The 27,568-nt window shown below is 53.8% G+C and overlaps 7 protein-coding genes across 7 annotated transcripts; 6 read left to right on the top strand and 1 right to left on the bottom strand.

Annotated features, from left to right (window-relative positions):
* Positions 1-863: 863 nt before the first annotated feature.
* K452DRAFT_264928 (uncharacterized protein) lies at positions 864-8,111 on the top strand (the record flags this gene model as incomplete). The annotated part of the gene is made up of 3 exons (XM_033538720.1): positions 864-6,751; positions 6,813-6,816; positions 6,846-8,111. The coding sequence occupies exons 1-3, from the start codon at positions 1,158-1,160 to the stop codon at positions 8,109-8,111; spliced, it is 6,864 nt and encodes a 2,287-aa protein (XP_033401399.1). The 5' UTR covers positions 864-1,157.
* Positions 8,112-9,940: 1,829 nt separating this feature from the next.
* K452DRAFT_220436 (uncharacterized protein) lies at positions 9,941-13,387 on the bottom strand (the record flags this gene model as incomplete). Its single annotated transcript, XM_033536466.1, has 1 exon — positions 9,941-13,387. One exon carries the CDS (start codon positions 13,385-13,387, stop codon positions 9,941-9,943), a length of 3,447 nt encoding a protein of 1,148 aa, XP_033401400.1.
* Positions 13,388-16,412: 3,025 nt separating this feature from the next.
* Positions 16,413-17,716, top strand: K452DRAFT_284051 (uncharacterized protein). The gene has a single exon (XM_033539881.1). The coding sequence runs from the start codon at positions 16,550-16,552 to the stop codon at positions 17,414-17,416; it is 867 nt and encodes a 288-aa protein (XP_033401401.1). The 5' UTR covers positions 16,413-16,549; the 3' UTR covers positions 17,417-17,716.
* Positions 17,717-17,925: 209 nt separating this feature from the next.
* K452DRAFT_315880 (uncharacterized protein) lies at positions 17,926-19,173 on the top strand (the record flags this gene model as incomplete). The annotated part of the gene is made up of 2 exons (XM_033543906.1): positions 17,926-18,107; positions 18,162-19,173. The coding sequence occupies 2 exons, from the start codon at positions 17,926-17,928 to the stop codon at positions 19,153-19,155; spliced, it is 1,176 nt and encodes a 391-aa protein (XP_033401402.1). The 3' UTR covers positions 19,156-19,173.
* A 340-nt stretch (positions 19,174-19,513) lies between these two features.
* K452DRAFT_243947 (uncharacterized protein) lies at positions 19,514-21,109 on the top strand. The gene is made up of 5 exons (XM_033537930.1): positions 19,514-19,838; positions 19,907-20,030; positions 20,081-20,346; positions 20,402-20,672; positions 20,740-21,109. The coding sequence occupies exons 1-5, from the start codon at positions 19,806-19,808 to the stop codon at positions 21,048-21,050; spliced, it is 1,005 nt and encodes a 334-aa protein (XP_033401403.1). The 5' UTR covers positions 19,514-19,805; the 3' UTR covers positions 21,051-21,109.
* Positions 21,110-21,462: 353 nt separating this feature from the next.
* K452DRAFT_264943 (uncharacterized protein) lies at positions 21,463-23,240 on the top strand (the record flags this gene model as incomplete). The annotated part of the gene is made up of 5 exons (XM_033538722.1): positions 21,463-21,710; positions 21,774-21,864; positions 21,917-22,518; positions 22,580-22,826; positions 22,890-23,240. 5 exons carry the CDS (start codon positions 21,463-21,465, stop codon positions 23,238-23,240), a joined length of 1,539 nt encoding a protein of 512 aa, XP_033401404.1.
* A 1,075-nt stretch (positions 23,241-24,315) lies between these two features.
* K452DRAFT_295283 (uncharacterized protein) lies at positions 24,316-26,134 on the top strand (the record flags this gene model as incomplete). The annotated part of the gene is made up of 5 exons (XM_033541793.1): positions 24,316-24,360; positions 24,423-24,461; positions 24,518-24,660; positions 24,750-24,963; positions 25,031-26,134. The coding sequence occupies 5 exons, from the start codon at positions 24,316-24,318 to the stop codon at positions 26,132-26,134; spliced, it is 1,545 nt and encodes a 514-aa protein (XP_033401405.1).
* Between the last annotated feature and the right edge of the window lie 1,434 nt (positions 26,135-27,568).

Raw genomic sequence — 27,568 nt, forward strand, 5'->3', positions numbered from 1 at the left:
ACCGAGGCCCGGGCAAATTTGTAGCAACCTATGGCGTGCTATGAGCGTGGAGGAATCTGAGCATACATATCACGGGCACCTATCTTTGATTGCGCAGACGTTTATTTGGACGTCATGTCGAATGACATTCTATCTACACAAGGAGGCACCCCACAGAACCTCTGAATGATCGTCTCAGGCCATGTGCGAAGCTTCGTCGTCGCGAACCCGGCCCCGACTAGCTCGATAAGGCTTGAGACTACGTGCATTTGTATGGGGCCGGTAGGAATTTAGATGGGTCACGAGAAAGCCCGAGCTCATCCTGCGTGCAAGGCCCGGGCGGACTGACAGGCTGATCGGGGCCGATTTGCAACAGCGCGAACAGGTTCGCGTGGAGCTACACTACCTATGCATGGAAGCGCGTAGGTAGGTCTTCAGTGGTCGCTCGGTGCTGCGATCAGGGCGGGCATCAACTCGTCCATGTCGTCCTCGGCACGCAGACGAACGGTGATATTGGGCGCTTCCCGGGGTTCTGGGTGATTCTGTTCTGCAGCGGCACGCTAACGAGTAAGTCGACGGTGAAGCTGAGCGGTGAGGGTCTCTGGGTTGTCTGGGGAGGGTTCTGGCAAAAGTCTCACGCCAGCAAGAAGGAAGGGCAAAAGCAAATGACTGGTCCCGGCACGGCACCGTGCAATTGAGCCAATTGAGGCGCCTCGCGCGCCAGCTCATCGGTCGTTTCAAGGGCGGAAAAGGCTTTGGAGTCGCATCGCGGCAGGTTACGGTCGGCTTGTCGTCCAATCGGGCGTCGGCAAAACCTCCCTCGTGCCTCGCAGTGCGCCTGCCTCCTTAAACACCGCCAGATCGGTCACCTTTCTCGTCTCAAGGCCCGCCCGCTTCCCTCTCCGCCGCATTCTCCCCCCCGTCAACTATGGTGCTTGCCCGCCTGGACGCGTCTCGAGCTCATTGTATCATCGTCGCCTCCAGCCCCATGTCCCTCTTTTAGCTGCCACACGGACGCGTTCCCTTTGTACACATGTTTAGCGCGTCATCGTCATCCTGGTTGTTTATCTGAAGAATATCCTTGCAGCCTCTGCGCCCGGCTCTCTTCTCCAGATCCCCAACAACCCGCGCCCGCGCGACAACCTCCCTCGCCCACCGTACCCGGCACTAGATGTTGAATGCAATCTCAACACAATTCCACTCCGCCTCCACGTCCCTCGCCTCCACCCGCTTCCGCAGTGGAAGGTGAAAAAGGTGTCACCACTGACGACCTGGACGCCGTCTCTCCAACCCACACCCTCTGGGACGCCCCGTCGCCCACCCAGACGCTGGGTCATTCGAGTCCTGAGCTTCCGCCGCTCCCCGCCTTACCGCCACTCGGGGGTGCGCCCCACACGCCGTCGACGCTGCTCAAGCGCCCGCTCGAAGATAGTTCCTTTTTCACCGCAAGCTGGGGTTCGCCATACCAGCACCCCTCGCCCGACGACAAACACAAGTCCAGCCCACAAAAAGACGGCTCGCCCTATAGCGGCGACAGTCTTGGAGACGATCTCGAGGATCCACTTGGCTCGCCGAGGTTTGGTCTTGAGCACCTGATCCCCACACGTCTGGAGGAGGATAGCGACGAGAGGGAAGACAAGGGCGACAGCGAGCCGAAGTTCAAGTTTGACCTCTCCCACCTGCTACCCGCCCGACTCCGCTCGTCGTCGCAGAGCCCGTCCACTCCGAGCAGGTCAACCACACCCTCTTGGCTCGATACGCTTGCGGAGAAGACGCCCAAACCTCCCTCCATACCGAAGCCGGGACCTCTGTTCTTCCCTCGCGAACCTACCGAAAACTGGGTAAAACAATATTTGACGGGACAGTGGCAGTCGGAGAAGGGTAACTGGTGGAGCGAAGGATCAACCGAGGAAGAGTCTGACGAGAGCTTGGGCGAAACCTCTCAGGCTCGGACTTTCAAGACCAAAGACAAGGACAAGAAACGCAAGAGTCGCAAGGGTCATAAGCTTCGGGAAGATAACCTTACACTGAAGCAACAAGATTTTTGGGCACACTTCGGCGAGAAGAGCAAGGAGCAGATCAGCAAGATGCTGGCTTCGAGGTTCGCAGAGCCTGTGCCGACCTCGAGTCCGGCCCCGGTGCAAGAACCGCAGCTTCCGCTCCCGGCTGATGTAATAGCAGACGCAAAAAGCCCCAGTCCGCTTGACAAGGACAAGCCTCTACCCATGCCGCCGCCTACCAATGTCTCTAATCAGAAGGTCCCCTCGCCGTCGAGCTCAAATCTTCTTGCACCCCCTAAGGTTGTAGACACGGCGAAAGCGGCAATTGCTCGCAACAAGAAGCGCGTTCTTTGGAGGGGCAGGAACATTGTCATTCAGATACCTCCTGATCCTACGCGCGGGAAAGAAGGCGGACCACCGCGTCCCCTTTCCTGGGACGAGGTTGGTGAGCGTATCAAGGGGTTTGAGCAACAGGGTCTGAATACTCAAGGCTTCGATACGGGTGTGGATGATGATGGACTTCCGGCGCAGGCAGTTCCACTGTTTCCAGATCCGGCAGAGACGCAACAAGAGATGGCCAATAAGGACTACCATGTGCACGTCCCGAATAGGGCTGAGTGGGAAGCTTATGTCAATTTCCTGACTGAGCAGAAGCTTGCTGCTCTGGGCGTTAGTACCGGCATGGATGACCCAGTCGCCGATATGTCTCGACAGGGATCAGCCCAGTATCATGGGCTTGCTCTCTCACCGCCTCCGCAAACCTCTTCAGCCGCAAGCACGGGCATTGCTGGATTGCCAGGCCCTTTTGCATTACCAGCCGGCCCGTCGCCTGGAATTCCAGGGCATATGACCCGGGCCTCAATCGCCTCTCCCATATCACCTTTTGGAAACCCTCGTCCAACCATGCATCTTCACAGAGCGTCGACCTTCACCTCGGCTCCGAACTTCCCTCAACAGCAACCTACGCCACCAGGTATGCCCGGCTGGTCTCCTCACACTTTCATCAGCCAGAACGGGGATATACGTGGAGCTTCTCCTGCATTGCCTACTAGTAGGTCTGATCTGGTCAACATGATGTCTCCGATATCGCCTTTTGGTGCCAAGCAAGGGCAACAGCAATTCCCCTTCCCGCAGACCACGGACGGATTTACTCAAATGCATCAACAGCAACAGGCATTACAGCAGCAACTCCTTCAGCAGCAGCAGCAACAGCTCCTTAATGCTAGACCCAATTCGACGCTTGCCCAACTTCCGGAGGAAGATGTCGAGGAAGAACAACCAAGGCTCCATACGCCACCGCGCTCAAACTCTCGCCCCAATATTGTTGTCCCAACTCCTCGCGGCCATCGCCACAACATTAGCGAGAACCTGGAAAGAGAGATTCGCAATGCGGAGTATCACCTCGAGCAGGCCATCGACCGTCAATTGGACGAGGATGGAGAGTTTGGCACCGGCAACAGATTTGGCATGCATAGTCCGCCAAGCAAACCCACCATGGTCAACGGACATGACACCATGTGGCAGAACAATCAGAACGGCCAGAACGGCTTCCAGCATCAGTCCAACACTAGCAACCAGTCTGCGTCGAATTCTCAACACTATGGTGCTCCAAGTTACCATCAGCATGAAGTTGAGGATGACCAAAAGACAAACATTTCTGACGTCGACACCAACCCTAGTATCGATGGGCAGAACGATCAGGCTTCGGAACATCACTCCTATGGAAGCTCGCAGCTGAACAAGACTGGCACTGGAACGGCCCACTCTAGTCAAGGATCAAAGTCATCAGCCGGCAAATTCAATGTCGAAGCCAAGGAGTTCAAGTTCAACCCTGGTGCATCCTTCACTCCTGAGACTTTCTCGTATGGTTCAAACTTCCAAGCACAGCAACCTGCACAGCAAGAGCAGGAGCAGGCTCCACCGCGCAGCAGTAGTGGGAAGACAGTTTTCCACGCAACGGCTCCAAGCTTTGCTCCTTCATGGAAGCTGGGAGGTCTAGGTGTTCAAAACGGGGCTGCTCCTCTACAGGTTCCTCAAACATCTTTCAACTTCTCCGCTGAAATGCCCGCGGCCAACTACGACGTTCCCATGGATCAAGAAATCGTTGAGGTTGAGGAACAACAACCTCCCGAGACTCCAAACAAAATTTTCAATGGCATCCACATTACAGGAGAAGACATTGTCAAACCTGCTAGGAGGTCCAAGGCGGTTCCCATACAGCAACCTGAACACAAGCCGCATGAGGAGGAAGAGACGTTTGATGAATTCGGTCGACTTGATCAAGCCGAGTGGCGCCAGAAGAGGGCGCGCCACCGCGATGACGAGAATGACAACGTTCCAAAGTTTGCGACGCCTCACATCCTACCGTCTAACGCGCCGCCACAGGCTCTCGGTCCAACAACGAGACGTGGTACTATTTCTCACAAGAGAGCCACTAGTCCCAGGCCGAACGGCACAGAGAATCAGCTTCCACCTCGCTCGAAACAAGGCACTCCTGCCCCCCAGCCGATGAAGGTAGAGATGCCGAAACATATCGAGATGCCCCCTATGCCTTCCGACGCGGAAGGCGACAGAGCTGGTCGTAAGAGACGTGTCAGTAATAGCTCTGTGTCTGGGCCTGTGAAGCCCTTCGATTACACTCCAAGTGCAGGCTTAGGCCTTCACGTCACCAAGCCGTCTACCGATGCCCATGCAGAGCCACAGATGCAACAAGACATGCGCCAGCTCAGTCGCAGTCCTGCAAACACGTATCAACCCAGCGAGGGTGGTTCCTTCATGACAGCTCTTGAGAATGGCAAGACTGTTCCGTACCCAGAGAGTGATGGCCCTGACTACACCTTCCATCAGCCAACATTCGACGAGATTGATGATGTCATGCGGACGATGGCCGAGGGCGGCTCTGAATGCGGTATTGAGAAGAACCACTCGCCGGTGTGGGAGCGTACGAGTCCCCTCCGCAGACCCCGGGCTGAACTGCGCCCTACGAATCTCAACAACGAGTACAAGCGCACTACGCCTAGTCCTGATGAACACCGCTTGTATGCGTCTGCTGCTAAGGGCGACGTCTCTTCGCTGCAGGATCCGTTCAGTGACTCGCGCGCTGGTTTGGCATACGAATCGCCAGTCCACAACCTCAACGGACCCAATGGTGGACAAGTCAGCGACTGGAATGATGTTATAACCTCTGATGAGGAGGGCAAGATCAAGTCGCGCAGTCGCTTCTTCGACAATCATGTTGATACGCTTATTGACAACGTCTTACAGAGTCGTCTGGGTCCACTTGAGAGAAACATGCACATGATCAAGGATTCTATCACTGCTCTGACGCAAGGTCAACACCAGCGTAGCCGCCATACGCGTCTCAGCATGTCTGCAGACGGTGAGAGCGACGCTGATGATGAGGACGACGACCTTGCTTCCAATCACAGAGGACGCTCGCCTGTTAAGGACCGCAAGATGGAGAAGATCAAGAGTGTCATCACTGAAGCTTTGGCCGCACACCAGCCGCCTCAACCCGTGGCATCTGGCTCAGGACCTACACCTGCCGCATCTCCAGGTCTCGACATCGCTGAATTCTACCAGGCACTCGCTGACCTCAAAATCTCTATTGCCCGTTCTGCGACCACTAGCCAACATGATGACTTCCGCGAGCTCATGGAGGAGGCTTTAGCCCGCCAAAGTAAAGCTTTGGTGCAGCAAAACGAGGCAGCTGCCGCCCGGGAGGCCCACGCCCGTATTATGGAGCTGCAAGGAAAGCTTGAAGAGACAGAACAGCGCGTGGAGGCGACGCTTCAAAGCCGTAAGATTGCGGAGATCGAAGAGAAAGACGCTCAACGCAAGCTGGCCCTGCTTGACGAGGAACTGGCTCTTGTTCGTGCACAAGGCCGTGATGATGCCGCCAGAGCCCGTGCTTTGAGCGAAGAAGGCCATGACACCCGCATGAAGTTGAACGCCGCTGTGAGTGCTCAAGAGGAGCTCCACCGCAGACTCGTCGCTCTCGGGACGCAAAATGAGGCGTTGGAAGCCACCCTTAACGAGTATCGCATGTCAAGCAAGAAATGGCACGATGAGATCAGCCGTGCCAGAGTCGACAAAGAAGTCCTGACGAAGACCATTACCACCCTGGAGGCGCGGAACCAAGAGTCTCTCCAGGTCCGCGAGCAAATGCGTGAGAAGCTTGAGAAGCTTCAGAGGGATATGGTCCATGCTACCACTCACGTTGAGGAAGAGAAGCAGTCTTGGCAGCGCAGAGAAGAGGAGGGACTCAAGCGGAATGAGGTGCTTCGTGCCAGGCTCGAGGCCGAAGCTAGGACGCGCGAGAGAATTGAGCGTGAGATGGAAAGGTTGGAGATGCAAGAGCGCGAGATGATGAGAATGAAGGTCATCTTGGACCAAACCCAGAGGGCGAATGCGTCTATGGAAGAGATGGTCAACAAGCAAAGGGTCGAGATCGTCGAATACCAGAAGAGGTCTGCGCGCTTCGAGCGCGAGTTCCACGAGGCCAAAGAGGTCGCTCGGTCCGAAATCAAGCGCATGCGTGTGCTTATGGAGGCAGACATCGACGCTGCGAACAGCCAAGTCAACATCGTTCGTGCCGAGCTCGAGGCCGCTAACAACAGGCTGCGGGCCGACATTGACAACGTCAAGATGGAGGCGGACACTGCCAAGGAAAGGCACGAGCTCTTGCTTGAGAGTGAAGCTGATGCCAAGCATGACGCTCTTCGCGAGGCACACGAGGGTAGAGACCGGGCTCTCAGGGAACAGCAGCACAGGTGGGAGAAGACTTTGGATGATGAGCGGATCCGTTTCCAGCAGCACGCCGAGGCCCAGAAGCTTCGTTTCGAAACGAACATCGAGGACTTCAAGCAGCGGTACGAGAAGACTATCGAGGAACTTCACCGCCAGGCCAACAGGGATGTTGCGAATGCTGTCGATGACAAAACGCGCATTGAGACTCAACTTCACGACCGTCTCGCTTTGTCCGAGGAGAAGGTTGAATATCTTCAAGACAAGATTGCTCATCTCGAGGACAAGCTGGAGGTTGCCAAATCTGCTGCTCACGCTGCCGCCGCGGCGGCGCAGTCGGCCAAGTCGCCTGCCCCTGTCGAGCATGTCCAGCCCAGTGCCCAGGAGAAGGTTTCGCCTCAAGCTCTCCGCGAGTCCATTGTTGTGCTGCAGGAGCAGCTGCAGGAGCGCGAGCAACGCATCGAGTCTCTCGATCAACAACTTTCCGAGCTCGACACTGACGCCCCCTCCAAGCTCAAAGAGCGCGATACCGAAATCGGTTGGCTGCGCGAGCTCCTCGGCGTCCGTGTCGACGACATTTCTGAGCTCATCGATGCTCTCGCTCAGCCCGCCTTCGACCGCGAAGCTGTGCGTGACGCTGCCATTCGCATCCGCACGAATCTGCAGATGGAGCAGCATGAGAAGGAACGCCTCATCTCTGGCGCTCCGCAGACGTTCCCCAGCATCGCCAGCATCTCTAGTTTTGCCACTCCCAAGGCGGCGCAGCTCGCTGCCGCTTTCGGCAATTGGCGCAAGGGCAACAACAACAATGGGGCCAGCAAGCTGGACATGTCGCGGTCCGCAAGCAACGATGGTGGGCAGGCGGCGGCTTATAAGGGTAACAGCCACATGGCGCCGGGCTTTTTGTCGGGTCTGATGACGCCACCGGCAACCGCCATGCGACGCACTCCCTCGCAGCAATCGCATCTCAGCACGCGCTCCAACCCTAACCCGCAAGGTGCAGGAGGCCGCGGATCCTTCTCTTCGGGTCTGCTCAACGTCACTTTCCAGCGGCAGCCCGCGACGCCGCCACTCCTGCGTCGCACTGCTTACGACCAGGACCCAGAAGACGTTGACGTCGATGCGCACGCCCAAGAGTTCCGAGCTCTCGGCCACGGACTGCGCGCTGCTGGCTTCTTTGACGATGACGGCAGCGTGTACGGCGGCAGCACCTATGGTGGCAGCACCTACGGGGGTAGCAATTACGGCGGCGATGGACGGCCGGTGTCATCGAGAAAGGAGAGGAGAGGCAGCAGCGGCGACGGACACATCCGTCGCACTTCGCTAACTGTCGATGATGAGGCGCTCCGGCCGTTTGAGCCCTTTGGCCCCATCATGGAGGACTGACTAGATGAGGCCCTCGAGACAAATCTTGGGGCCGAGAGGTGAGCCCACAAATTGATCGAGCGGGAGGTGCGTGATGGCTTGTCGAAGAGAAAGAAAAAAGAAAAGAAGACGAGCCATGACACGCGTATTGATTGTTCTTTTGTCGTTTCATTGTTTTTTGGTTATCCTATACGGTATCACGCAGCGGGCGCCGGTTCATAAGCGCCATCCACTCCTTGTCCAGATGTGTACGTAATAATGCCTGTTGTTAACGTTTTTTTCCTATTTCTCATACTCTTCTTCTTCATCTTCTCTCTTCTCCGCTGTTGATCTTGGTTCTTCTCCATGCATCTTCTTCCTATCTTTCTTCCTTTTTTCTTTTTTTCTTTCCACCAAAAAAACAAGATTCTCTTCTTCTTCACCAGGGGAGCCACGCGACGCCGACGGACGGGCAGATGGACGAGGAAAAACAAAACGAAAAGATGAATTACCGAAAGCGTCGCGTGGCGAGAAATTCTGTTTGTCGTTTGGTTGGACGTGAGAAAAAGAAATACACTTTTAGATACCCCTCCTCCTCTCCTCCTGCCATGGCTCTCTCTGGCTGGACTGGCGGACACGTATGTAGAAACGAGCACAGAAACCGAAAATTGCGAGGGAGACTGCTGAAATGATTGAGAGGGGTTTGTTTAGGCTTAGGTTGAGGTGGATGAGGTTGTCGCTGTTGCTGCTGCTGTTACGGTTGTTGTTGTTGGGCTTTTGTTGTTATCTATCTACCTACAGTCAGTAACCTACCACGCTGAGAATTGAGATTGCGAGTTTTTTGTGCCGCCGGAATGCTTGTTTTGTTTTGTGGAGGTGGGGTTCGGTGCTGCTGTGCTGCTGTGTTGTTGGGTGTGGTTTTGCTTAGTGCCCTCCTGACTGGCTCGATTTAGGTAAGTTACGCTCAAGGGGACGTGGTTCATTGGGCATCAAGTTATCTTTTCCCGTCGCTAGGTATTTCCTCGAAGGCTTGTATAGTATTGTGTTATACACCACACACCCTCACCAAAGCAACAACCACAACAACAAGCAGAACAACCATAATAATCATCATGCAAGATATCGTCAAAGCATATGGTATATCCCATGGTAAGCCACGCCATCCCCAAAGCCCATACGCACATCAGTCCCGTCCATCCAGTCTATGATCCATCTCTCTCTTTCCCCCAAACACACACACAGCACACCAACCCCACGGACCGAACATCTTCTCACCCACTCCCACTCCCCCCACCAACCACCAACCCAGCCGCTAAGTACCTATGTAAGCAAGCAAGCATGCAAGCCCAAGCCCAAAAACCACCTTACGAGACGCCCTTACAGCTCGTTAAGAAAGAAAAGCAAAACGCCGGCAATGACATGCATGCTTTTGCCGTGCTATGAGAAGACGGGGAAAACCCGGAAGAGGCAAGAACAAAAAGACAGGAAAGGAAGAGAGGAAGAGGAAGAAAAAGGAAATCCGTGTTCAGTAACCCAATTTCGTGCTTCGTGCTCATCGTGCAGCCAGGCCACCAGCTATATGCGGCGACCCGGAAGAGAGGGGGTAAGAAAATATAGAAACGAAAAATGACTGTCCCCCCCAAAAACAAACCCCTACCGCCCAGGGGAAAAACCATTGACTGACAAGACAAGCAAAAAGCGTAACCGGCCCCTAAAAGACCTACGAAACCCTGCCCAACTCTTCTACGTCTAAAAAAAAAAAACACCTGACAGAAATCTTTTTTTCGCATTCCGTGCGTCCCGCCCGTCGGCCGAACCAACCAACCAACAAACAAACAAACAAACAAACAAACCTACAACCCCCCACACACTCAACCCCTCCACAAGACCTCCTCGTCAATCGGCATGGGCGTCAAACTCCGCACCTCCAGCTCCTCCTGAAACGCCTCCATCTCTTCGTCCCTCGACGAAACATACGAGACCGAAGACGTCATGGTCGTCGGAGACGAGACGTCGCCCACGCTGCCCGGGAAGACGGACTCGCTGGGGGTGTAGGGCTGCTGGTTGCGGGCGTCGGTGATGGCCGCCGCCGCATCATCGGCGGCTCCCTCGAGCGACGTGTCCGAGCCGCGGTGGCTGCGCATGGCGTCCGTGGCGCGCTTGATGCGGTCGGAGCGCAGCTCCTCGCGCTCGCGCATCACCTGGCGCTCGTGCTCGACGGCGCTCTGCCGCCGCTCCTCGACGTCCTTGCGCCGCACCACCTTCTTCAGCGCGTCGCTGGCTTGCATCAGCCCGTCGATGCTGATCGCGTGGTTCGTCATTTGCTGGTTGATGTAGTGGTACACGGCGCCCGGGTTGTCTTGCTCGAGGAGCTGTCGCTCGTTCAGCTTCAGCAGGGCTAGTGCTACTTGGAAGAGGAACGTGCTCCCGTCGTGCATGCAGAGTACTACGTCCCATACCCTGAAAAGAGCCTCTGCGCTCAGGCAGTCGGTAAAGACGGACAGGAACCACTGGAAGGTCAATGCTTCCAGTTCGATACCGAGATTGTCAAAGTGTGCAGAGAGGCGCGGAAGTAGCTCTCTGACGTACTGACGTAGGACTTGCTGGTCAGCACGAGAGGCGAGAAGAGAGTGGTCGTAGTAGGATTGCGGAAGAATGTTCTCAATCATGGTGGCGAGCACCCAGAAAGCATCCTCAGCAGTAGGCATGATGAGTAGGAGACACGCAGTAATGAGGTTCATGCCCTGGCAGTAACCGACCTCGGCGTTGCGGCGCGAGTACGCAAGTAAAACCTCGTTAAGCTTGCTCACACCGGGCCCGCGGCGGAAGAAGATGTTGTCAGTCAGCGTGCGGTTGATGTCCATCTGGATCTGGACCGCAATCTGCGGGTCGCTGACACCGTTTGCGACGAGATCCTCATAGTAACCAGGAACCCGCATCGCAGAGGCGCCGCTGCACTCGGCCCAAATCTTTGCTCGATACGCAACGGGGATGCCTCCAAGGACTAGCGCTTTGAACTCTTTCCACTTCGCACGTCCGACTTTGCCCTTGTTGCCGAGTCCAGCGATACCAATAATCTCACCGTCGGTGAGAAGTGCTTCTGGCATGCTGTTCTTGGGACGACCTTCGCTGGTAGCAATAGCATCACCTTCGCGCTTGCGTTCTGCGCGAACGCGCCGGAGGAAATCGTTCCATTTGACAGTCTTATCACGCTGCAGGGAGTCGTGTAGCTCAGTGAGTTGCTGGAGCAATGCTTTGACTGGATCTGGCTGATTCTCTGATGCTGGAGTCGATGGCGCCGAGTCGCTAGACGGTAGAGCGAGCTCCGCAAGATCAGAAGTCACATGCGAAGGCGAAGGCTCCGGGTTTGCACTCGGAGTCGGCAGAGACCCGCGCTTTTGGACAATTTGAGATGCCTTTGGGGTAGCGTCTTCCACTTCTACGGTAGTGACCGGTCCAAGAGGAGCAGGAGTGTGGGAAAGAAGCTCGGTGGGAAACGTTGCTAGCTTCAGGTAGTCTTGCCAGCGTTTGGCAGACTGCGACTCGTCGGCTTGCGAATGTATGCTTGCCGGTTTGTTGTTAGCCAACTCCGGCTCGTTATTGTATGCATTTGATTCCTCGTCCCCTGAGGCACCAAGCAGATCTCGTGCATTGCCCAAAGACTCGGCTTTAGTATGACGCCCGCTCTTCCCGAAAACTGCTGCTGCTGCTTCGGCTTGCCGCTTCTTTCGGCGCTGGTCGTAGATGAAGCCGAACCTGTCAGTAAGGTAGCCCGAGCTTTCACTGATGTTGTTGTTATGTTGCATGAGCGTAGGCGGGCGAGACTCTTCCGGCAAGATCATGTCCATCTCCACAGGCCCCAGATTAGTGTTCGACCGGTTCATCGGTGGAGGCGGGCTCTGTAATGTTGCCGTGTTGCGCATACTCTCCGGCGAGGCGCTTTTGATCGTCCCATTCGGTCCAAGCGACGTCCTCGGGCCACGACCTCTTGTGATGGTGGCGGTTGTCGAGACCCTTTTAAGATTGGCCGATGCTGTTGTTTTGGTCGAGTCCATCGAGGCCGTGCGTTTATTTTCCGCATCCGCGACCGCATTTGGCCTTCCTCGCAGAGCGCCTGTCTTGTCTGCCATTTGGTTGTTACCAGCCACGAGTCTTAAAGCCCACGAGGCCACAGAGCCCGATGATCTTCGTGACGAAGCTCCAGAAGCATCTGGGTCATCACCCCTCAAACCACTGACTCTTTTTGGAATACCCTCAATTGAAGGAGGAAACATATCGTTGCTAAGCGCTCTACGTTGCTGCCCGATGCTAGAAGCTCTTGAACGAACTGTTTGCGGGTCATCATCGTAGTTGCTCGCAACACTTGGCGTTTGACTCCTCCTTTTGTTGGCATTTCCATTCCAAAGATAGTTCTTCCAGCCTCTACTACCCTGCCTCGACCTAGAAGAGTATGCGGCGTCGGAGGTTACAGAGTGCGAGTCGTCCAGAGAAGGGAAAGGGGCGAGAGACTTATCGTCTTCATCGATAAGCTCCCTTTCTCCATCGTTTTCGTCAATTAGCGCTCGAGCGAGATGCTTGTCTATGCTGTCCTCCGGATGCAGCTCATCTGGGTCGACGAGGGTGCTTCTCCTCTTAGACCTCGTGCCTGGCTCTGCAGCCTCCTCAGCCTGCCTCTGCTTATGACCTCGTTCCACCGCCCTTAAGCGAGTCTCAATGTCAAGGTTTGAGATCTCGCATTCTTGCAGCATCTTCTTCAATATCCTCTCCCGCTCCTCGGCCTTGCGACGCAACGCCGTTATTTGGGCATCGCGTTGTGCAAGGTCCTCCGCGAGTTGCTTGACCAAAGCCACCGGGCCATTCCGAGCCAACAGAGCCTCAATGTGTTTGTCGTCGGCATGATGCAGGTTCCCTGGGATGTTCTCCACATTTTGCGGGGTGTCGTCGAAAAGGGCAGACCGATCTGCAGACGAGGGTGCCGACGCCACCAAGCTGCCCACAATGGATTGTGTCGACTTTCGTTTGCTCGACACGCGAACGGTGGGCGGATCGGGGAGGCCGGGAGAGTCTGGTGGCGGTTGGGGGAATTGCTGGAAGCCGTGGTAGCGAGCGGTAATGGGAGAGCCTTCGGGGGAGGGCGAGAGGGATGGAAACGAGGTCAGGCTCTTGTCAGAGGGAGTGGGAGCGCTCCGCTGCAACGAGGCGGTAGAGGGAGACTTGCGCGGCTTGGAGCGCTTGGAGGCAGACTTTCTGCTACCCGAGGAGGCGGAGTGGGTGGAGGAGGTGCGGCGAAGGGAGGCATCGCTGCTGAGGGCGTCCATGGCCATGCAAACCATGCACCAGGAGGGGTATTGGGTGATCGCGTGGGTGAATTTATTCGGGAAGTGGGAGGAGGAGCATGCGCGATGATGGATGATCTGCCCTCTGCGTCATCCGGGCCAGGGTGCTTGGACGGGGCTGCGCGGCGGCGAATTTTTGCTGTCGTGGCACTCGACGGGCGCGCGAGGCTTTGTAAATGTGGGTGGGGGTGGTTGAGAAGACCAGGCCTCTGCCGGGAATGCTTGGGCGGCCAGCACAGATGCGATGCACAGGTACAGTAAATTGCAGCTGTCTCGCGCCTGCTGATCCCGCGCGCTTCTCAGGGCCTGGGGCTCAAGCTCCAGGGCTCCCCGCACACGACCTAAGCCCTACGAATTAAAATAAAACAAAAACAAAAACCATGACCTTCCTCTCAAGTAGTTACTTCTCTCGACTCAATACATGGAATCGTCATCAATCGCTCCTCTGCCACGACACGGACGCTCCTCAAACTGGGGTACTGCTGCGCCACTAGGTACTCCGTACTACAACAATGGAACACCCTCCACCCCCGCTCCTAAACTCCCCGATTGTCCCATGTGCCCATACTCGAGCCTGTTATCCATCCATGGTTTCAAGCCGGTATGTGATCCTTGCTTCTCATCTCCCCTTATGTCCCCCCTCCCACCCTGCCGGCTGCCGCAGCCTGATACCCGCCGGCGCCTTCATTTCATCACGCTGCGCCCGATGGCCCAACGCTAACGTTTGGTGGCTGCCCAGTTGTGTCAAGTCGTCAAGGACGCTCAGGGGAAATATTCGCGCATCCTTCCCCAAGCCCAAGCCCCTAGGAGTACTCAAATCTTGGTCCTTACCCTGACGTTCTAGAGTGCGGCCACGAGGTTAACCACGAGGTTGACATCTGATGTGGCTGTGCGAATTGCGTCAGAAATCCATTGTTTCTGGTGCGAGTCAGCCAGGACCCTGCCAAACACATCACCACCCTGCCACTCATCCTCATAGGTACTCGTCATCTTTAGCATTCTACGCCTGCTTTTCACCACCTTACACTACCCTCCTATACAACCACCCTCCGCTTACCTTTTAATACTACCCAAGTGGTCGACAGGGCTATATGATGAGATGTACAACACCAGATCTCAAGACTTGACTTCGTCGCCAAAATGTCTGGTGAAGTCCCTATACGTGAACGGCAAGCAATGAGTAGCGAACGATGTTCATATCGCTCGAAGCTTCAATCGTGTCAGAATTTTCTCACACAAGGTTCGCAATCATTTTGTCTTTAGAATTGTTGCCCTGCCGACGCTTGTCGCTATCAAGCGGTCTACTCATATTCCGGTTCAACGCCAATACCTATCGAAGTAAGCCGAGCTTCGTCAGTCACATGGAAGGAACATCACGCCTTCGGGTTTCCAGACAGCCAATCTCAAACTTCCTTCCCCATTCCGCTTAACCGGACGAAATCTTCGGACACTGCCGGCTTCTCCGCATGCCGACCAGTTCATGCATCTCAAGTTGGTTAAAAGACCGGGCCCCGCAAGAGTGGTAGCGAGGACAAGCTTTCAGGCTGAAGCCAAGCTCTGCGCCTTGAGGATCCGGTTATATCCCAGCTTGCTAAGACACCCTGTCTCAAAGCCTCTTAACATTGTCAATCGGGATCATCGAAGAAGATTCATAGGAGACCAGGCTAGACTCTCAAACCCTGTTTAGTACAGAACAAATTATTCAATGGTCAAGTTAAGGCCTCGCATACGCACACAAGACAATTGGGGAAACACTGGCTGCAAATAGGTAAGAAAAATCGAATAAACAAAAAGAACAACATTACTTTGGCTAAGTACGTACCGGGCTTCTCACTACCGATATCCGGGTGAGTTTTACCTCTCATTGCTCTCGGTGTAAGCTAGTTGGAAAGACAGAGATGGGAATTTGAATCGACCTTAGCCTGCTTATACTCTCATCTTCCCTTGCCATTGCGACAGTGATTGCGACATCCGCCTCGCACTCAGCGCAAGTTGGTTGTGTTGTATCGTGTGAGGGGTATCGGCGCTTAATTTATATCCCGGCAAACACAACAGTTACCTTCCATTTACGGTAAAGCGTTCACCACTTTTGAGCTGCCGAAGGACATGGGTTTTTAAGCTTCGTTAAGCATGACCAAAGTGGCTAAGCGTCCAAGATAAGCATCGTGGCTGTCAGCCAGGTATGTGTTACTTCCAGCGTGTACCTTATGAGACGCGACTGTCCTCTGTAGCCTTCGTTATCCGCTCCTGTACCTCTCTGTATCACACTTGCGCTGACGGATAGATTTGGTTTTGCTAATGTCAGCATCGCTCATTGGCCAACCCGCGGTATCCCCCATTATTTGTAGAAGCCGACGGGCCGAACATACCTTCACGTCGTTGTATCCGTGGCCTGAGAACATGTCGCCGAACGACGGACGACTGTGGCCAGACCTTATCACACCCCGGAGTTGGTCCACCAAAACTCGCCTCGGCCCGCTTGCGCCATAGTGTTTTTTTAGAAGGCATATTCCTGCCATCCAATAAGAAGCTGTAATTATCGGTGTCGTAAAATGATCCTTGGCTGGTTGTGTTCCTTATCAAGAAGCTGCTACAGCGGTCCTCTGTTTCAACAGCGCCATTCGCTGTGTCTCTAATCGACATCTTAACGCTATCCCGATCTCAATCAATGCTATGGTGTGTTCCGGACGTTCAGTTCCTATTAGGGAAGCTTCTTAAGAATCCATAATTATCGTACACATCTAGCGCTCCTGGTATCCTATCTGTCTGCGAATCGGAGAATACTACCCTGGCAATATGGCTCTCAACCCATCACCTGCCAATACTGCCGACCCGCTACAGGGCCCATGAAGCATGACCGGAACTACCAACCGGCATGTTTATTCGTCTGAAAGCCTGTCGGCATGCAGATGTGGTGATTTTGTCTCAGCATTGAGTATCTGGCGCAATTGCTGCCGAACACAGGTAGTGGAGCCCTCCGTGGACACCAGTTAAGACTCAGTCTATAAAAGCAGAGAATTCCTACCTCAAATGGTACTCCAAGCTCAGGCTCAAGCAGAAGCACGAAACTCCAACCTCAGTTCCACTCGCAGCATTCGCTCTTGGCTCATACGCCCAGTTCAGTCGCCCTCACCAACCTTCACCATGAAGCTCGCCTCCGTTCTGTCCACCATTGCTATTCTGGCGACTTCAGTCGTCGCGGCCCCCACTCCTGAAGGTGCTATGGGCCATGGCCTTGCTGCTCGTGTTGCTGCCCGCTCCGAGCGTCGCGCTCCCGGCACCTTGCAGCACCTTACCAAGCCTTTGATCAAGACTGGCAGTGCCGAGTTTACGCACGGCATCAACGAGAACGCGACCAAGACTCATGTGCAATACTCTTCTAACTGGGCCGGCGCGGTGATCGAGGAGCCTCCTACGGGTACTTTCACTGCCGTCGTTGGGACCTTCACTGTGCCCGCTCCTAACCCGCCAACTGGTGGCTCTTCGCGCACCACGTACGCGGCATCAGCTTGGGTTGGTATCGATGGCGACACCTATGGCGAGGCCATCCTCCAGACGGGCATCGATTTCGAAGCCCAAGGTGATGAGGTCGCTTTCAGCGCGTGGTACGAGTGGTACCCTGACTATGCCTACGACTTCTCCCTGGACGTCTCGGAAGGCGATGTCATTGCCCTGTCCGCCAAGTCCAGCTCCAGCACTCGCGGCACCGTTGTCATCAACAACTTGACGACCGGCAAGTCGGTGTCCAAGACCCTGTCTGCGCCCGACGCGAGCTCTCCGCTGGGTGGCCAGAACGCCGAGTGGATCGTCGAGGATTTCGAATCGAACGGCAGCCTTGTTGCCTTTGCCGACTTCGGCAAGGTCGTTTTCACCGGTGCTACGGCTACTACCAGCTCTGGTACTACAGTAGGCCCTGACACCGCTGAGATCATTGAGATCAAGTCTGGAAACACGGTCCTTACGGACGTCTCTATCGACAGTGACAGCCAGCTTACTGTTACCTACGTTTAAGGAGAACATGCTTGGGGTTAGACACACCTATCTTCCGTTGTATGGATTAGGCTTGAGCAATGGAATTGAAGATGGTGGTGATTTGGAGAAGATGATGAACACTGCGGCGCGGTGTGGTCGGAGATGGGGCTGGAGCTTTGATATTGTCAAATAAGCTACTGCCAATCATTGTAGCTACGGCACGGAACGAGAAGCCATGAGCGGGAAGCTTTTCTTACTGTCGTTGTCTTCTTCGCTTCCCTCTACAGGTTTAGACTGCTGCAGGGTCAGCTGCTTGTAGAAATTGAGACTTTACTGGTATGCTATACTATTTGAGTGACGCCTACCGTAAAATTCTAAGACCAATTAAGGTAGAGCCCCAGAACTGAAAGAGTCGGAACAAGAATGGTGATGCTTGTTGTCCAGTTCACGTGACCGAATGTTGTTTAGCTCGGCACGTGAAGACGTGCATCGCCGCCTGGCAGTATGACGCGTCTAAGCTTCGCGAAGACACAACCACCCGCGTCAACATGAGCAAAGCTGTCGAGCAGGCCCTTACTGGCCTGATACCATCATGGAACAGTTCATTGCCGTCAGAGCTCGTCGACAGCGCCGTTTCCCTTCTCGCTCAATCCAGAAACAAAGCCAGCAGTCTCAAGCCAGACGAAGAGATTGCGAGGACTTATGCATGTGCAAACCTAGCATGTGAGAGGTAAGTAACTGGAAAGGCTTCTAGACTTCAATTAGGGATATTAACCCCTTATAGGCTCAAGCAACGCCTCAACCTCCCCCAGATCGTTTTGCGACCGCCGGTCCCTCCACGTATCTACAGGAAGGTCTACAATTATTTTGATACCGCCCTTGCCGTACGCGCGCCGCAGACACCGAGTAAAAGAGGTCGCGGCGCAGAGTCAGCAACAGCCACACCCGTAAAGCGAACGCCGGCCGCTACATCGTCAAAGGCTACACCACGACACAAAGCACTTCCAGCGAAGCGCAATGAAGACGCAAACCGCGAGGACGCCCCGGAGTGGGTCATGCCTATGATCAGACAAGTGTGCAAGGGTTTAGAGGCACCGGCGGCGCCGCCGCATGTATACGCTGGCGTCTGCTCCGTCCTTAAATTGCAGAACGGTACGACGCCAAGCCGTACTAGGACGCGCCGCACTTCCGGATCGACTGCATCTGCAGAAGCGGTTACTGAATCTCAAATACCAGCACTTATTGTGGCATTGTTAGTCTGCACCATGATTCGACTATCTGGAAACACAACAACTGGTGACGAAAACGAGCAGAGAAAATCAAAAGCTGTTTCGATACTGCAGGAAAACGACATCTGCAAAGACCAGGCAGAAGACGATTTAGAGGAACTTATTGAACATTTCCTGGGGGTGGCAACAAAAGGCTGGCTGGAGCTGGAATGGTTTCAAAACATCGTCCAGGGCTCTGGGCTGGACAACAGCATTCATACCAACGGCAGCGAAGAGGAAGTGGGCGAGAGCAATGTGGAAAGTTCTCGACCGAGCCGCCCAGCAACTACCACCCCGAAGAGGAGGCGGGCGGCATCACAAACCCTCAAGAGTAAGCCTGTTCTGATGCAAAGCGGGCTAGGCACCATGTTCCAGGAAAAAGTGGACTATCTGAGCGATACAAGACGGCTGGACTTCTTGGACTGGAAGGAACATATTATGGCCCGTATCGAGCAAATCGAAGAGCAGCAACGGGCCAACGGCTCTGCGATGGACGTCTCGGCCGGATGATGAGGGCAAAGAGACCCGATGCTTGATATCAGCCACTGGTCATGTACGCAGTGGTTGAGCTGGCTACAAGCGCCTCGGGACAAGATTTCATGTTCACAATCTCCACGTCCGACACCGCCATTGAGATCATTCTTGTTGCCAATGCAACAAACTCCAATGAGAGTACGATGGCCACCAACTATACCCCGACCTTGATATATGAGGTTAGGAGCAAGTCTAGCGATTGAACAAGGCTGGAATGCTCAAGAGGCAGACCATCCGTGCAGTCAGTCTCTCCGCCTCAAAATTCATTGTGTTATCCGATTCATATCTATCTGCATACCCTCGCTGAGATTCATACATCTGTCTTTTTATTCTATTTTTATGTGAAATCACCCTATGCCAGCCTTGTCCGTAAGTATATGCCTTGATTGTTAACTGACCACCCACGACAGATCGATATTCCTGCTGTTTGATGCGGGCTTTGCATAGGCTTAAGCCGAGGCAAGAGCGATCAACTCAGCCCCCGTGCAAATCATGTTTCGCCACGACCCCACTCAGCCGTGACCCATGTGAAACTTGCCAAAAACACGATCCTTTCAATGAACACAACTCTTCTCAGTAACGGTGCAACCTTGGACTGAGCTTTGGTTACTTGACGGACCAACATCATGGAGGATGAATATGATCCGCAGTGGCTCGCAGTAAGTTAGCTCATTGTATCGTAAAAGACGCGCCTGTGCCGCTTCAGTCCCTGACAGTCCGGGACTAGCTCGAAAGGGCTGGCGGGGGCCCAAAGGAGCTTCGAGGTACTGGTCAAGAGATAAGAGAGCAGTACGATTCCATGCTGCTGGCGCTTTCGCAGCAGTGGCCAGCTCAGCCATCAGTTCATACACGTTTGTTCAATACTCCATCAATCATCTAGGTTATGACTAACAAGGTATAGGTGACTTGACAATTGGATCCGATTCACCGGTTGGGCAGATTCCGATTCGAGTTTATTCGCCGTCATTGGAGCAAGAAGCCAAGTTGCCCCTTGGTGTCTTGTTTCATGGCGGTGGATGGCTGTCTGGTACACTGGACAGTGAGCACGCACAATGCTGCATTATCGCCAAGGAAACACCATGTGTCATTTTCTCTGTCGGGTACAAGTTGGGACCAGAGCACAAAACTCCAGAGATACTGGCCAGCTGCGCGTATGCACTCCGCTACGTAAGTCACGCTAAATACATACACCTGCGGTATTGTTTAACCATTGTTTATCAAGGCCTACACTCATGCTGCTGGATTGGGCGGTGACCCCGAAAAGCTTTTCACTATTGGAGGATCTGCTGGTGCTACTTTGGCGCTACATTTTGCTCCTGCGTCAATCGGCGACAACATAATGGGTGCGCCGGTTCGTGGCTGCATTGCTCTTAACCCTGTGGCCTTGTACCCTGAGCAGCCACCCAACAAGTACCAGCACCTATACCGGTCTTTCAAAGAGTTCGAGTTCACCGCCCGTTTCGTCAAGGGCCCTAATGTGCGAGGAGCTTTCGGTAAGTCCTGTGATCATCTATGTTGCGCTATAGTCGTTTTGGCTTATACGAAGGGTTTATTTGACAGAAAGCATCGCGACAAAACCAGAGGATCGGGACATTGTGAATTTCGCTTATAGTGATTCATCGTACCACTCCCAGTTTCCGCCAACGTACATTGTGACTTCTGAGAAAGATGTGATGCGCGATGATGGGGTGATTATGGAAGCTCTACTGCGAGATGCAGGCGTGCCTGTCAAAAGAGATCATTATATGGGAATGCCGCATTATTTCTTCGTCTATCCCTCATTGGACAGGAGCAAGGCTTTCCTTGAAAACACCGCAGCTGGTATCCGGTTTGTGCTGAAGGAAGATCCCTTGTCGGCAAACATACTTTAGCGCACCTACCGTCATAGCTCCGATACTAGACTTTGCGGAGAGAAGACCGCGCACTCGCTACTTCGGTGCAAAAATATGCGAAGGATGCATGGTGATCTGCACTACTACCCCAGCTCTTCCCCGCGTTTTACCCCACAATACACCCCACGTTTTTGACGTTGATGGTTCCATTTAGGCATCCCGAGATACGACCCCGTGAGCCTATAGCAAGGGCACAACGTGAGCAGGAAAGTCCCGGGCGTGGCGGCAAGTGTCCACGGCAAAGTTTCCGCGTTCATGGTTCCGCAAGTCTTGGGCATGGTTATATGTATCAGAACCTTCGTCATGGTCGCACCGTTGAACTGCATCCACCCGATCCCTTTGTTGAGACAGCGGCCACACTGCGACCGCCCAGTTTTCCAACAATCAGGCAATGGAATCATCGAAACATATCGACAACAAGCCAGGCGCAGAGTTTATCGAGTATCATGATGTCGACAAAACCCAGAATGTGACCGAGCAAAAGGGCGCAGACGAAGAACAGGCGGCGCTTTACAGGGAGTTCAAAGCCAAGGACAAGGAATGGCATCGCAAGCAAACGAAGAAGTTGATGCGAAAGGTCAACTTGCATTTAATCCCTCTATTGATTCTAATGTACCTTCTCAACTTCTTGGACCGAAAGTATGACCCATCTCGCCTTGATTACATATCTGCTCTTATCAACAGTTGCTGATTGGCTGGTAGCAACCTCTCGCAAGCTCGACTTGGAGGGCTGGAGGAGGATCTTGGTATGACCGGGACAGACTTCAATCTGGCTACAAGCATATTGTTTGTTGTAAATGAACGCCATATTCAAATCAACAAAGGTTATACTAACGATGTGTTAGGGTTATTTGTTAATGCAAATTCCCTCCAATCTCATTCTAACCCGTATCCGACCCTCTCTATATCTGGGTGTCGCAATGGCAATTTGGGGCATGATATCCGCCGCGCAGGCCGCGGCCCACAGTTTCGGTGGCCTCATAGCCGCCAGGTTCTGCCTTGGTTTTGCTGAGGCGCCGTTCTTTGCGGGCGCAATCTTCCTAATGTCGTCGTGGTACACGCGCAGTGAGCTAGCCCACAGAATCTCTTGGTTCTACTGTGGGAGCGCACTCGCAAATGCTTTCGGCGGCCTCCTTGGAGCGGGCGTGCTCGCAAATCTCGACGGCGCGCATGGTATTAATGCCTGGCGCTGGCTGTTCATCATCGAAGGAACTATCACTGTCGGCATCGCCCTGATTGCGGCTGTGGTGTTGCCGGATTTCCCGGCCACGACACGCTGGTTGACGCCCGAGGAGAGATCCTATGCTCAGTGGCGGCTCATTGACGATACAGGTGAAGCTGATATTGCGGAATCAACCAGCATCATGGAAGGTGTCAAGATGGCGCTGCGCGACTACCGTTTATACCTCTTCACAATACTCCAGCATGCCTCGCTACTAACTCAGACGTCAGTAGATATGCGTACCCCATGCATACAGAACGATTGGTGGCTTACTATCTCTACACAGGTTTCAATACTTCTTCCCCAGCGTGGTGAGCACTCTCGGCTACGGTAACATCGAAACGCTCCTCATCACTGCGCCGGTATGGATCGCGACGTTCCTAGTTTCACTCGTCGTGACATACACATCCGGACGGACCGGGGACAGGTGCATCCACATCGTCTGCCTAATAATGATCTCGGTGGTGGGCAACATTCTGTGCTCCGCCACGCTCAGCACACCAGTGCGCTTCTTCGCCATGTTCCTTATGCCGGTATGTCAGCCCTTCCGCACACCCCCACGCTCATCATCATCACTGACCCCGGCACCACTGCAGATGGGCGCCGTGTCTGCCTACCAGATCATCATCACCTGGGTAGCAAACAGCTTCCCGCGGCCCCTTGTCAAACGAAGCACCTGCATCTCCGTGGCAAACATGATCGGCAACGTTGCGAATATCTACGGCACGTACATGTACCCCTCGTTCGACTCGCCGCGCTATATCCCCGGCGGCAGCGCAACGGCTGCTGTGGGGCTGTTTGTGGCTTTCATGGCTATTGTCATTCGCATGTTTTTGAAGCGCGACAATACGAAGCTGGCGCAGAGTGAGGTGCTGGATAATGATGAGAGGGGACGCGGTGCCGCTATTTCGGATGTGAGGGTCGTGGGGTTCAGGTATATCTTATAGGTTGGGGCACGTCTAATCGGTATTGTAACACAAGGCTATTTGCAATTTCCAAGAATTTCCTGAATATTATCGTTTTTGTCAGTGTGCTGGACATCCAATGAACATGGAGTGAGCCTTAGTAGTGCACATAGCGGAATGACTGCCTTACTCATGCTTCTGTCGGCCCCTGTTCATGTGCGAGGCTAAGCTTACGCAGTGGCGTTAATACTGCAGCTTTCCAGTAGTCAATAGTTTTTAAGTATCTTAGCAGTAGCACTTAGCGATTCCGTAATAACGCTATTATAAGATAAATATTTCAAACTATTACTTTTATTTCTTTATTAGTATTAGAAATCTTAGTATACTAACTTATCTATATAGACTTGTAGTCTATTTTATTATTAGTAATTTGTCTAGTAGTAGTAACCTAGTAGGCTTAACTTTTTTAAGGATAACTTAGATAAGGTAGATCGTACTACCGTAGCGACCGCTAATATAGTAATAGAAGACTTTAAGTTTAACTTATAAATACTAGTTAGTAGTTTCTACTATTTCTACCTAGCTATAAATAGTAGATTAAGTAGCGAGAAGACTAGTACTAACTTATAAGCTTTTAATATCTAAGCTAAAAAAAAAAAAAAATATTTTAATTTTTAAAACTAAATTTCTTATTAAATTAGTTTATAATTTAGTAATAACTATTCATATTATTAGCTTCTCGAAATACTTAGAATATTCTAGAAAAATAGCTATAGAAGTAGAAAATAAGTTACTTTATTATACTTAAGAAACTATTATATAAACTTATTAGTAAGCACTAGCCTTACGCGAAAATCTTAATACTAAGCTACGTCTTCTTTAAATCTTACTTTCTAGGACTTTACGTACCTTTCTTTAAAGGTCTAAGTCTTCTAAGTCTTTACTAATTCTTCTTCTATACGAGCGAGTAAGTTATTTTTCTATTCTATTTTTCTAGTTTAAGATAGAGATGCTTTGGTATCTCTTTCTTACTTAGATATTCTCTAAGGCACTGTTCGCATCCGTAATTAGGAATAGAGTAACTAACATGTAACAATAGGTGGCTAATAGGTAGAGGATGCCTACGGTGGTTTTAGTCGATGCGCGCGTTGACCCAGACAAGGTGAGATCTACGCGTCCATAACGCGAACCTGACCGTCCTAACGGGTCCCTAACACCCCTAAGATTATAGAGATTGTCGCGCATAGAACCACAGAGGAGCGAGTAAGTCCCCAAAGATCAATTAGTCCCTATTAGTCTAACTTATCGCCCGCGCATAGGGAGAGGAATACCTCGTCCGCTGGGTCACGGAGTCCGCGAACCCTACAGACGTACCTTTCTCGTACCACGATGCAGACGAGCTAGCGTCGTGTCTACCGCTCCTTCAAGTCTACTTGGAGAGCTTAGACAAGGACAAGCCAAGGTCAGTAGGATCTGCTTCGCGCGTTTCACCTCTCATCTACGCGTGTTGTCCCTCCCCTTATCACCCTCACACCTGCTCACGTGACACAGTAGGGCCTCGAGAAAAAGAAAGCACGATGAGAGACAACCTTTTCGCCCGTCACCTGCGGAGAGATTGACAGCTCCGTCGAGGTCTTCGCCTGCGAGTCCGTCACCCTCCCTATCCTCAACGGACCTTTCGAACCTACAGATCTCTTCGGACCAGATCCCATCCGTCTACAATGGCACCTTGAGGTGCAGGGATGAGTTTATCACCATGGTAACAGTATGCACACCACGATCTTCACATTGAGTCGCAGGCTTGTTGCTACAGAATTGACATGGAATCGCAGTCGTCGCGCCCGGACGTCGCGAGAATTGACGTCCGTCACGTACCAACTCCGGCAATGACAGCTGTCGCTCAAATGTCAACCACTCTGCAAGCCCAAAAGCGGATACGTGACGAAGTTGTTCGCCGCCTAGACACCCTCCCAGGTCCGAGAGTCACTCTGGTCAACACTGTCGACTCCACCTCACCACCACTTGACTTCCAGTTCATCGCCAAAAACATACTGGGCGAAGGTGTTTACGCCGCGGATCCTGCGACCAGGACGGGATGCAGCAAATGCAAGGCGCACATGGGACAGGGCATTGGCTGCGAGTATTCCAAGATATGTGACTGCCTGGAGTACGCGGCAGTCCACGAGAGCGAAAGGATGTTACCCGAAGAGCGCGAACGATGGGAGATCATCAAGGAGGTCGGCGGAGGTGATACTGCGGGTCTTCCCAAGAAGTTCCCGTACTACAGCAGCGGTGCCAGGCAAGGCTGCCTCGTCCCATTCTACCTCGAGCGGCGCTTCCCGATCTACGAGTGTAACGAGAACTGCCAGTGCGGCCCCGGATGCAAGACGCGCATCGTGCAGTTCGGACGCCAGGTCAGGCTCGAGATTTTCCGGACCAGCAATGGGCGCGGATGGGGTCTCCGCTGCAAGCAGAAGCTCATGAAGGGCCAATTCATCGACACCTACCGGGGTGAAATCATCACGGACGCCGAGGCAACCCGCCGCGAGAAGAAGTCCATCGGCAGCAAAGACTCGTACCTCTACTCTCTCGACAAGTTCGCGGAAACGCTCGGCATTCAGCAAGAAGACCTCTATGTCATCGACGGTCAGTACAAAGGCGGTCCGACGCGCTTCATCAACCACTCCTGCGAGCCCAACTGCCGCCAGTACGTCGTCTCATACAACAGACATGACCCAAAGGTCTACGAGATCGCCTTCTTCGCAACCCGTGACATCAGCGCCGGCGAGGAGTTGACGTTCGACTACCTGGACAAGGATGAAGAGGACGAAGACGAGGAGGAGGCCCCAGACCCTGAGGAGCGCAAAGACGGCGGAATCAAGCCCACCAAGTGTCGCTGCGGTGCCAAGAAGTGTCGCAAATGGCTTTGGATCTGAGCCACATGCGGCACGACAGCACAGACGGATGAACGATAGCAAAGGGAGTTGCAGTCTGCGAGCGTCTCGGACGAGCGGACGGGCAAAGCCTAGGCAAGCAGCTGGTTGGCGGGCTCTTTCACCTCACAGGCATCGCGCGTGTGCGGTCGCTCCGGCTGCGCCATCATCCTTCCCAACAGTGGGATCTATTCGAAGCCCCCACTGACACTGGTTTGCATTTCCTATCCTTCTTTTCTTTTTCTCTTCTTGCACGTTTGCCAGCACAGGCACACCCCGAAGGGCAGTCCCGCTACACGACACGACCCGCTGCACCAAAAACGACGCGCGCCAAAGCCGAAGACTCGGGCGCTTCAGCGCAACACAACCTAGCAGCTTGCCTACACGCGCCGAGCTGCGCACACTCCGACCTGGCCGGCACTACGCACGAGCACCAGCTGCAGAAGCGCGCCCTCGATCAGTATTTCGTAGCCGAGCAAAGGGAGGCCAGGACCGGATTCCACAGCAGCCTCGGGCATTGACAGACGAGCGAGCGAGCAGGCGGGTGGGCAGACATCTAATCATCACCCGAGTTCCCCATTCCCCATTTCCCTTGTCGTCCCTTTTCCCCTTTCTAGTCCTCTTCACATACTGTAGGCAGCAAATGGAGGATTCTGCTTAGATCTAGACCGTGCGCATGCGTGACTATTACGCGCTATCGTGACTGACTGGCTATTGGCGATGGGCTTTGCCAGGGAGGCTGTGCTGTGCTGTGCTGTGTTGTGCTGTTGGGTTGGGTTGTGTTGGGCCCTGGCAGCGCTGCTGTCCGCGAATAGGCAAAGCACCTGCGCTACGGATGGGATGAGATGGGGAGAGGCGGAGGCGTGCGCGGAGCGGCGAGCGTGCTCCTTGCTGCCTGCAGTACGTACATACATATGTGAGATGAAGTGGCTGCACATGCGCGCGCGCGGGCGCGCAGACGCGACAGCGTACGCTTGCGCTCTTTTTCGCCCGGGCAAGGCGTGCAAAAGACTAGGTATTAAATGAGCAGGATCTAGCTGTGTAGGCATATGTACTGTGCATACATACACATACCGACGAACGCCCTTTTGCCGGTCCGGTTGGAAGTCTCATGGAAACGCCGTGGCCGGTCTTGACGGTACATGCATGCATGTACGTACCTACCCCGCAACGACGCGTGCGCGCGCAGACGGCCACCACGGCGACAGCTAGGTAGGCGGAAAAGTCGTCAAGTGCGCATACCCGTCGTATACCTACTCTAGGTACGGGAGTACTTTGCGCGCGCAGGCAATGGGAGCAAAGGCCATGGAAGGCAGGCCTCGGACCGCGCCTCAACTGCCGGCGCTACCCCACACCTGCCGCGCTGCCCCACCTTGGGTAGGTGCTTACCCCTCCACGAGGAGTCGTCGCGGCGCCGCGGCCTCGCCCTCTTGTATT

This window comes from Aplosporella prunicola (assembly GCF_010093885.1).
Source record: "Aplosporella prunicola CBS 121167 unplaced genomic scaffold K452scaffold_4, whole genome shotgun sequence".
NCBI lineage: Eukaryota > Fungi > Ascomycota > Dothideomycetes > Botryosphaeriales > Aplosporellaceae > Aplosporella > Aplosporella prunicola.

Bases quoted from the DNA above. Each gene is read 5' to 3' on its own strand.
- K452DRAFT_284051 (XM_033539881.1), top strand. From the start codon at position 16,550: ATGAAGCTCGCCTCCGTTCTGTCCACCATTGCTATTCTGGCGACTTCA.
- K452DRAFT_243947 (XM_033537930.1), top strand. From the start codon at position 19,806: ATGGAGGATGAATATGATCCGCAGTGGCTCGCA. The intron at 20,031-20,080 runs GTTTGTTCAATA...AACAAGGTATAG, and splicing joins TCAGCCATCAGTTCATACAC to GTGACTTGACAATTGGATCC. The intron at 20,673-20,739 runs GTAAGTCCTGTG...TTTATTTGACAG, and splicing joins TAATGTGCGAGGAGCTTTCG to AAAGCATCGCGACAAAACCA.